This window comes from Oncorhynchus keta, chromosome 34 (genome assembly GCF_023373465.1).
Source record: "Oncorhynchus keta strain PuntledgeMale-10-30-2019 chromosome 34, Oket_V2, whole genome shotgun sequence".
Classification (NCBI taxonomy): domain Eukaryota; kingdom Metazoa; phylum Chordata; class Actinopteri; order Salmoniformes; family Salmonidae; genus Oncorhynchus; species Oncorhynchus keta.
The window spans coordinates 81793635-81804307 of NC_068454.1; the positions used below are offsets into that span (position 1 = coordinate 81793635).

Genomic DNA, 10673 nt, shown 5'->3' on the forward strand with positions numbered 1-10673 from the left:
CTGTTACAGTGGTGTGATGTTCAGTGTTTGTTGTTCAGATCTGTGGTTTCTATTAAAATAGTTTTTCTAGTTTGGTTTTGTGCTTTATCATCTTCCTCTTCCCTTCTCCAACCTCCCCTTCTCTATCCCTCTCTCTTCCCTTCTCCAACCTCCCCTTCTCTATCCCTCTCTCTTCCCTTCTCCAACCTCCCCTTCTCTATCCCTCTCTCTTCCCTTCTCCAACCTCCCCTTCTCTATGTCCTCTTCCCTTCTCCAACCTCCCCTTCTCTATCTCTCTCTTCCCTTCTCCAACCTCCCCTTCTCTATCTCTCTCTTCACTTCTCCAACCTCCCCTTCTCTATCTCTCTCTTCACTTCTCCAACCTCCCCTTCTCTATCCCCTCTCTTCCCTTCTCCAACCTCCCCTTCTCTATCCCTCTCTCTTCCCTTCTCCAACCTCCCCTTCTCTATCCCTCTCTCTTCTCCAACCTCCCCTTCTCTATGTCCTCTTCCCTTCTCCAACCTCCCCTTCTCTATCTCTCTCTTCCCTTCTCCAACCTCCCCTTCTCTATCTCTCTCTTCACTTCTCCAACCTCCCCTTCTCTATCTCTCTCTTCACTTCTCCAACCTCCCCTTCTCTATCCCTCTCTCTTCCCTTCTCCAACCTCCCCTTCTCTATCCCTCTCTCTTCCCTTCTCCAACCTCCCCTTCTCTATCCCTCTCTCTTCCCCTCTTCTTTAGCCCCTCACCCCCATATATCTCTCCTCACCTTTCCCCTTCGGTCTGGACTCAATATGAAGTTATCTTCACTGTAAGCCTGCTACCTGTAAGAGTGAATGTTTAATTCAGACCCTGTCTGCTGGTAACTGTTACACTCGTGAAGAAGTGAGGTAAAGCACAGATGCAGTGATGCTTAACAACTACAGTGACTATACAGTCCTAATATGGTAATGCTAGAGGAAACTGGATTAAATGTTTTTCTGTACGGCAAGGGAGACCCTCTTTCGAGATAAATATAGTGAAATGGCTTGGACAGCCTTTTGCAGCCCAGGGCTGATGTCTCATCCTGGGCATGGCACTGTAGGAAAGTCTCAGGCTGCAAGTAGGGTGGAGGCCTCAGTGAAGTAGCAGCCTCTGCTGGTGAACATGTGAACTGCCACTCAGCAGATCTTGCTTAAAACCTTAGTGAATCATAATTTGACATTTGTGTACACACGCAATTCACACGTTTCTAAATTGTATGTTGCTGCTGTCAATAACATAATTGAAAACAAATGTATTTTAAAGAGCAATTCAAAGCTTTGGTTCAGGGTGTAGTATTTTATTATTAGGAGCCCCATTTAGTTACTGCTGAAACAGCAGATACTCATCCTGGTGTCCACACACAACATGAAACATGACATAATACTGAACATTAATGGACAGAACTACATACATTTAAAATAGGAATTCACGCTTTCATACCTGCTTTAGCTTATATAAAAGACCAATCAGTATCTTGTACTGAAAAAGAGTTGAGCTCCTTGTCTCCACTGGTGTTTGTTCCAGTATATTTAGAGTTTGCAGGCTGCTGTTTGTGTGAGCAGTAATGTGTGTGTTAATGCTCTGATTATTAGTGATGATGTTTTTTGCGTTTCAGATTTCAGATGTTCCGCACAGAGTCCGGCAGGAGGCTGTAGTCCAGTTGGGGTCGGGGCAGGGTCTGGTAGCGGTGCTGGTTCTGACGGGCCGCGGTACTTCAGTGTGATGTGGTGTAAGGCCAGTGGGAGGAAACACAAACGCTGGCAGGGAGACGCTGTCCTGGTGACACGAGGGCGCACCGCCACGCTTAAAGACATGGAGGGCAAGGACATCGGCAAGGGTGAGTGTGTGAACATTTTAGGTTTCCCCAAACACAGATTAAACATAGTCCTTGACTAAAAATCATGCTCAATGGAGAATTCTGATTTGAAAGTGGTTTTAGTCCAGAACTTGGGCTACTCTGTGGCCAGGAGAGCGGCCCTGAGAGGGTTATTTTCCAAGTGCATCGGAGAGTGATTCAGATTGTGTGTGTAGGTAGTGGCTATAAGGTATCAGAGCTGGCATCGCTGGGTGAAGGAGAGACCTTGATGATAGGAGCTAAACAGGTGGAGGTGATGGGACTCGTATCAGAGCTGGACTACAATAAGGGCCGCTGTTTCCTTGACGTCCATGTGGAGAAGGAGGAGCCTAAGATATCAGCTCCTCCCCCCTCACGACGCCCAGCTTCCAAACCGTTCTGCCGTCCGACGCTATTGGGCGGAGAGACTGATAGGGGAGTGGCCAAGCCTCAGGAGGAGGGGCCCTGTAAACCACGCCATGACCCTCTAGCACCAGGTAAATACACAGACATACAGTACACTCTCTCTCATCACACACACACATGAAGTTACACATTCTCACACACTTCAAACACACCATACTTATCATCTCTCTAATGGTGTGTGTAGGAGCCATTGTTATGCCCCGGCCCTCAACCAATCACCAGTGGGCGTATAACAAGGCAGGCCTCCCACTGGTGGACGTGGTGGTTGACCCCTACTTGACCGCTCACCTCCGACCCCACCAGCGAGACGGCCTGCTGTTCCTCTACGAGTGTGTCATGGGGATGAGGTAATAGGAGATGTGTGTCTGCTCATGATGAATCCTCTGATCACTCCAAAATGTAATGTTGTGTTCCACAAGGCTCTGTGCTGGGGCTGCTATTTATTTACTTTGATTTGAATATGTGTGTGTGGTGTGTGTGTGTGTGTGGGGTGTGTGTGTGTGTGTGTGTGTGTGTGTGTGTGTGTCAGGGCTACATGTAGGTACGGTGCTATCCTGGCAGATGAGATGGGTCTGGGTAAGACCCTCCAGAGCGTGGCTTTGACATGGACGCTGCTAAAGCAGGGCCCATATGGCGGGAAGCCGGTTGCTAAGCTTGTGCTGGTGGTTGCCCCTGGCAGCCTGGTGCAGAACTGGGGGGCGGAGTTTAAGAAGTGGCTTGGCCGTGAGAGGATCAACGTCTACACTGTTAACCAGGTAGGGGTGTGTTTGATCAGCGTCTACACTGTTAACCAGGTAGGGGTGTGTTTGATCAGCGTCTACACTGTTAACCAGGTAGGGGTTTGTTTGGTCAGCGTCTACACTGTTAACCAGGTAGGGGTGTGTTTGATCAGCGTCTACACTGTTAACCAGGTAGGGGTTTGTTTGGTCAGCGTCTACACTGTTAACCAGGTAGGGGTGTGTTTGATCAGCGTCTACACTGTTAACCAGGTAGGGGTGTGTTTGATCAGCGTCTACACTGTTAACCAGGTAGGGGTGTGTTTGATCAGCGTCTACACTGTTAACCAGGTAGGGGTGTGTTTGATCAGCGTCTACACTGTTAACCAGGTAGGGGTGTGTTTGGTCAGCGTCTACACTGTTAACCAGGTAGGGGTGTGTTTGATCAGCGTCTACACTGTTAACCAGGTAGGGGTGTGTTTGATCAGCATCTACACTGTTAACCAGGTAGGGGTGTGTTTGATCAGCGTCTACACTGTTAACCAGGTAGGGGTGTGTTTGATCAGCATCTACACTGTTAACCAGGTAGGGGTGTGTTTGATCAGCGTCTACACTGTTAACCAGGTAGGGGTGTGTTTGATCAGCGTCTACACTGTTAACCAGGTAGGGGTGTGTTTGGTCAGCGTCTACACTGTTAACCAGGTAGGGGTGTGTTTGGTCAGCGTCTACACTGTTGACCAGGTAGGGGTGTGTTTGGTCAGCGTCTACACTGTTAACCAGGTAGGGGTGTGTTTGATCAGCGTCTACACTGTTAACCAGGTAGGGGTGTGTTTGATCAGCGTCTACACTGTTAACCAGGTAGGGGTGTGTTTGGTCAGCGTTTACACTGTTAACCAGGTAGGGGTTTGTTTGGTCAGCGTCTACACTGTTAACCAGGTAGGGGTGTGTTTGGTCAGCGTCTACACTGTTAACCAGGTAGGGGTGTGTTTGATCAGCGTCTACACTGTTAACCAGGTAGGGGTGTGTTTGGTCAGCGTCTACACTGTTAACCAGGTAGGGGTGTGTTTGATCAGCATCTACACTGTTAACCAGGTAGGGGTGTGTTTGGTCAGCGTCTACACTGTTAACCAGGTAGGGGTGTGTTTGGTCAGCGTCTACACTGTTAACCAGGTAGGGGTGTGTTTGGAGGAGGAGGAAGAGGGGGAGTGTGTTTCCCTGTAGTGCTGTTTCTGATCTATATGGTGATGTGTGTGTGTGTGTGTGTGTGTGTGTGTGTGTGTGTGTGTGTGTGTGTGTGTGTGTGTGTGTGTGTGTGTGTGTGTGTGTGTGTGTGTGTGTGTGTGTGTGTGTGTTCCGTGTTGTGTTGGTCATTAGGACCACAGGGTGGAGCTGTTTGCAGCGTCTCCTCTCCACAGTGTATTAGTGATCAGCTATGAGATGCTGCTTCGCTCTCTGGAAGTGGTGAGTTGGTTCACAGCAGCTTATCTAACAGGGGTGGGAAGTACCACTGTTACAACACTGTTGAATTACACCTCAACTCCTAAATGACACAGATTAGGAGTACGATGGATGATACACGCATGGGACATTATAATGTTGTGTGTGTGTTGTGTAGGTACAGAAGCTGGAGTTTGGGCTGGTGATCTGTGATGAGGGTCACAGGTTGAAGAACAGCAGCATCAAGACATCCTCTGCCCTCAGCGGTCTCAGCTGTACACGCAGAGTTATTCTGACAGGTACACACACAGCCCTCTGTTTTATTGACCTTTTCCTTTCTCCTAGTCTTTTCTCATCTATTGTGTTTGCTGTGCTGTAGGTACTCCTGTCCAGAATGACCTGCAAGAGTTCTATTCCATCATAGAGTTTGTGAACCCGGGAATTCTGGGGTCGTCTGCTGCCTACAGGAAGGTGTACGAGGAGCCAATCCTCCGCTCCCGACAGCCCATCTGCACTGAGGTACATTAACCATCTACACTCTCTATCTCTGTCTCTATACCTCTACACTATCTCTCTATTGTACGCTCACAACAGCCCTCCTGCACTGAGGTACTGTCTGCATCTCTATCTCTGTCTCTATACCTCTACACTATCTCTCTATTGTACGCTCACAACAGCCCATCTGCACTGAGGTACTGTCTGCATCTCTATCTCTGTCTCTATACCTCTACACTATCTCTCTATTGTACGCTCACAACAGCCCTCCTACACTGAGATACTGTCTGCATCTCTATCTCTGTCTCTATACCTCTACACTATCTCTCTATTGTACGCTCACAACAGCCCTCCTGCACTGAGGTACATTACCCATCTACACTCTCTGTCTCTATACCTCTACACTATCTCTCTATTGTACGCTCACAACAGCCCTCCTACACTGAGGTACTGTCTGCATCTCTATCTCTGTCTCTATACCTCTACACTATCTCTCTATTGTACGCTCACAACAGCCCTCCTACACTGAGGTACCGTCCCCATCTCTTTCTCTCCCTTCATTCCTTCTCTATATCTCTCCCTGTAGGAGGAGAGAGTTTTGGGGGAGGAGCGAGCGGCTGAGCTCTCTCGTCTGACTGGTCTGTTTATTCTGAGGCGGACCCAAGAGATCATCAACCGCTACCTGCCACCTCGTCTTGATTGGACAGTGTTCTGTAGCCCCTCCCCCTTGCAGCGGGAGCTGTACCAGGCTCTCCTCTCGCACCGTGTCATCCGAGCCTGTCTACAGGGGTCGACACAGACTCACACACACCTCGCCTGCATCACCGCCCTGAAAAAGCTCTGCAACCACCCAGGACTGCTCTACTCCACTGTACAGGTATGACACACAAAGACACGATGATGATGACAACAATGATGATGATGATGATTGTGTGTGTGTTCCAGGAGCATTCTGATGGCAGCTCAGCAGAGGGTTCTCTGTATGAAGGGCTAAGAGGTGTCTTTCCAGAGTCTTACTCTTCTGGGGGCTTCAGTACAGCTGACTCAGGGAAACTACTGGTCCTGTCTGACCTACTGACCACTATTCACCACCTCAGCCCTACTGACAGGTGTGTCTGTGTGTGCGTGTTAGTATGAAGTGTGTCCAGGGATCCAGACACACTGGCATTGGTTTGTTGACACCATAGGGATCCTATTAAATAACTAGATGGGCTGTCATAAACCCTCAAAGTTCCAGAATGGAGTGAAAATGGCAGCCATATTGGCCAGGGAGAAATCCAAACCTGTCTAATTGGAATTAATGACCATAGAGGCAGGATCCAGATGTTTCTTATAGAGGAAAATAAAAGCAAAGCATGTGATATCAGAAATTGTGTAATAGATTTGTCAATTGTCAACCTAAAATATTGTCATATAATTATAAATACAATTTATATGGATTTTATACACATTTTCTTTATAAATAGCCTTTGAAATATATGTAAACAGACCATAAATGTCAACATTTTTCTTGGAGAGCTGTTATATGTTGCATTTACAACTGGTCTCAGTCCCATCATCAACTGATTGACTGTGTTGTTTCAATGGAATGTTGGCAGTTCATTAGAAACATTTCTATAATCATTCCTCTAAAACTGGCTGGCTTAAAATGCATTACTTTATACAATATCTTATCACAGAACTCCCTGACCAACATGGCTGATCTTTAGACCATCATAAGAAGGTTCATGTCCAGTCTAGTATTCTAATTCTATAGTTGACACACTCATACTCTGGCACATAACCGTGAGATGATCTTGACCATCTTGATCCTGTGTGTGTGAATATGTGTGTGTGTACAGGGTGGTGTTGGTGTCCAACTACACTCAGACGTTAGACCTAATCCAGGACCTGTGTGTCCACCTGGGCTACACCTACTGTCGCCTGGACGGCAACACCCCCACCATCCAGAGGCAGCGATTGGTGGACAACTTCAACAGCCCTCACTCCGCCCACTTCCTCTTCCTCCTGAGTTCTAAAGCCGGAGGGGTGGGGCTTAACCTGATCGGGGCCTCCCACCTGGTCCTATACGACATCGACTGGAACCCTGCCAACGATATACAGGTACACACACTCTCACTCACCAGCAGTAGTGTATGTTTCGTTCACATCTGAAACACACATGTACACGTTACTGGTCAGTCAGTACCTGCTATGCTCTTGGAGGAGTGAGGAGGAGGAAGAGGCCTTTCTCCTGATGTGATAGTTTGGCTGAGGTGTGTGTGTCTGTCCCCCTCCAGGCAATGTCACGAGTGTGGAGAGACGGACAGAAGAAGACTGTTCACATCTACCGCCTGCTCACTGCAGGTACCATAGAGGAGCGTATCTTCCAGAGGCAGGTGTCCAAACAGGGGCTTTCTGGGACAGTGGTGGACTTGGGGAAAGGGGCGGAGCACACCAGCTTCTCCTCCAATGAGCTGCGAGATCTCTTCAGCCTGACGGACACACCCTGTCTCACTCACGACCTGCTACACTGCAGCTGCAGTATGGACGGATCAGCCCCGGGTATATATATATATATATATATATATATATATATATATATATATATAATCACACCCGTTGTCTGCTTGTGTTTTTATTTAATGTGTTTCTTGTGTGTATTATAGAAGAAGGAGAGGATGCTGCGTCTGATAGGCCGTGCCAGCTGGGTCGTCAAGGTGACCGTGGTGGGGCGGGGCAGAAGCATCTGAGCATGTCAGAGCTGATGCAGTGGAGACACTTCGCAGGGGACACACACACCTTCAGAGATGCTTACCTGGACCATGCACGAACCCACATCTCCTTCGCCTTCCAGTCCACCATCTCACACACCACTCAGTAACACACACACACTCAGTAACACACAAGAAGTGTCCCTTTCTGATAAACATTGGACTATGTTATTCTTTCTTTATATTCTCTACTGTTTTTACAGTTTGATAGAAGAGAATGTGTAAATTATGGAATAAACTGCTACGTTATACTGCGTATTCCATCTGTCTTTTTTTCTGTTGCAGAAATAACAAGATGAATCAAATCAAATGTTATTTGTCACATACACAGATGTTAATGGTCACATACACATGGTTAGCAGATGTTAATGGTCACATACATGGTTAGCAGATGTTAATGGTCACATATACATGATTAGCAGATGTTAATGGTCACATATACATGGTTAGCAGATGTTAATGGTCACATACATGGTTAGCAGATGTTAATGGTCACATATACATGATTAGCAGATGTTAATGGTCACATACATGGTTAGCAGATGTTAATGGTCACATACATGGTTAGCAGATGTTAATGGTCACATACATGGTTAGCAGATGTTAATGGTCACATACACATGGTTAGCAGATGTTAATGGTCACATACATGGTTAGCAGATGTTAATGGTCACATACACATGATTAGCAGATGTTAATGGTCACATACACATGATTAGCAGATGTTAATGGTCACATACATGGTTAGCAGATGTTAATGGTCACATACATGGTTAGCAGATGTTAATGGTCACATACATGGTTAGCAGATGTTAATGGTCACATACACATGGTTAGCAGATGTTAATGGTCACATACACATGATTAGCAGATGTTAATGGTCACATACATGGTTAGCAGATGTTAATGGTCACATACATGGTTAGCAGATGTTAATGGTCACATACATGGTTAGCAGATGTTAATGGTCACATACATGGTTAGCAGATGTTAATGGTCACATACACATGGTTAGCAGATGTTAATGGTCACATACACATGATTAGCAGATGTTAATGGTCACATACACATGATTAGCAGATGTTAATGGTCACATACATGGTTAGCAGATGTTAATGGTCACATACATGGTTAGCAGATGTTAATGGTCACATACACATGATTAGCAGATGTTAATGGTCACATACATGGTTAGCAGATGTTAATGGTCACATACACATGATTAGCAGATGTTAATGGTCACATACATGGTTAGCAGATGTTAATGGTCACATACACATGGTTAGCAGATGTTAATGGTCACATATACATGGTTAGCAGATGTTAATGGTCACATATACATGGTTAGCAGATGTTAATAATAACATACAAATGGTTAGCAGATGTTAATGTGAGTGTAGCGAAATGCTTGTGCTTCTAGTTCCCGACAATGCAGTAATAACCAACGAGTAATAACCAACAAATAACTAACAATTTCACAACAACTACCTTAAACACAGAAGTGTAAAGGAATATGTACATAATGTGCATAAAAATATATGAGTGATGGTGCAGAACGGCATCGAGTACAGTATATACATATGAGATGAGTAATGTAGGGTATGTAAACATATAAAAGTGGCATAGTTAAAGTGGCTCGTGTTACATGTATTACATAAAGATGCAGTAGATGGTATAGAGTACAGTATATACATATGAGATGAGTGATGTAGGGTATGTAAACATTATATTAAGTGGCATTGTTTAAAGTGGCTTGTGATACATTTTTTACATAAATGTTTCCATTATTAAAGTGGCTGGAGATGAGTCAGTATGTTGCCAGCAGCCACTCAATGTTAGTGATGGCTGTTTAACAGTCTGATGTCCTTGAGATAGAATCTGTTTTTCAGTCTCTCGGTCCCAGCTTTGATGCACCTGTACTGACCTCACTTCTGGATGATAACGGGGTGAACAGGCAGTGGCTCGGGTGGTTGTTGTCCTTGATGATCTTTATGGCCTTCCTGTGACATCGGGTGGTGTAGGTGTCCTGGAGGGCAGGTAGTTTGCCCCGGTGATGCGTTGTGCAGACCTCACTACCCTCTGGAGAGCCTTACGGTTGTGGGTGGAACAGTTGCAGTAGAGAATCTCAGTACTGTAGTTACTATTGGTATAGATAGAGAGCCTCAGTACTGTAGTTACTACTGGTAGAGAAGGAGAATCTCAGTACTGTAGTTACTATTGGTAGAGATAGAGAGCCTCAGTACTGTAGTTACTACTGGTAGAGATGGAGCCTCAGTACTGTAGTTACTACTGGTAGAGATAGAGAGCCTCAGTACTGTAGTTACTATTGGTAGAGATGGAGAGCCTCAGTACTGTAGTTACTATTGGTAGAGATGGAGAGCCTCAGTACTGTAGTTACTATTGGTAGAGATGGAGAATCTCAGTACTGTAGTTACTATTGGTAGAGATGGAGAGCCTCAGTACTGTAGTTCCTATTGGTAGAGATGGAGAGCCTCAGTACTGTAGTTCCTATTGGTAGAGATGGAGAGCCTCAGTACTGTAGTTACTATTGGTAGAGATTGAGAGCCTCAGTACTGTAGTTACTACTGGTAGAGATGGAGAGCCTCAGTACTGTAGTTCCTATTGGTAGAGATAGAGAGCCACAGTACTGTAGTTACTATTGGTAGAGATAGAGAGCCTCTGTACTGTAGTTACTACTGGTAGAGATGGAGCTTCAGTACTGTAGTTACTACTGGTAGAGATAGAGAGCCTCAGTACTGTAGTTACTATTGGTAGAGATGGAGAGCCTCAGTACTGTAGTTACTATTGGTAGAGATGGAGAGCCTCAGTACTGTAGTTACTATTGGTAGAGATGGAGAGCCTCAGTACTGTAGTTACTATTGGTAGAGATGGAGAATCTCAGTACTGTAGTTACTATTGGTAGAGATGGAGAGCCTCAGTACTGTAGTTCCTATTGGTAGAGATGGAGAGCCTCAGTACTGTAGTTCCTATTGGTAGAGATGGAGAGCCT

At 45.8% G+C, this 10673-nt stretch overlaps 1 protein-coding gene across 4 annotated transcripts in view; it reads left to right on the top strand.

Annotated features, from left to right (window-relative positions):
• rad54b (RAD54 homolog B) overlaps positions 1-7914 on the top strand; it is a 67110-nt gene extending 59196 nt beyond the window's left edge. For 3 of the 4 annotated variants that reach the window (XM_052495579.1, XM_052495578.1, XM_052495580.1), the window contains exons 3-14: positions 1618-1839; positions 2034-2333; positions 2447-2609; positions 2792-3017; positions 4353-4439; positions 4594-4714; positions 4795-4934; positions 5497-5787; positions 5856-6019; positions 6752-7013; positions 7190-7454; positions 7559-7914. In XM_052495579.1, the coding sequence (XP_052351539.1) occupies positions 1725-1839; positions 2034-2333; positions 2447-2609; positions 2792-3017; positions 4353-4439; positions 4594-4714; positions 4795-4934; positions 5497-5787; positions 5856-6019; positions 6752-7013; positions 7190-7454; positions 7559-7773 (2349 nt within the window). In that variant the 5' untranslated portion in view covers positions 1618-1724 and the 3' untranslated portion in view covers positions 7774-7914. The remainder of the gene's footprint in view (positions 1-1617; positions 1840-2033; positions 2334-2446; positions 2610-2791; positions 3018-4352; positions 4440-4593; positions 4715-4794; positions 4935-5496; positions 5788-5855; positions 6020-6751; positions 7014-7189; positions 7455-7558) is intronic. The other variant, XM_052495577.1, reaches the window with a different exon arrangement.
• Positions 7915-10673: the final 2759 nt, after the last annotated feature.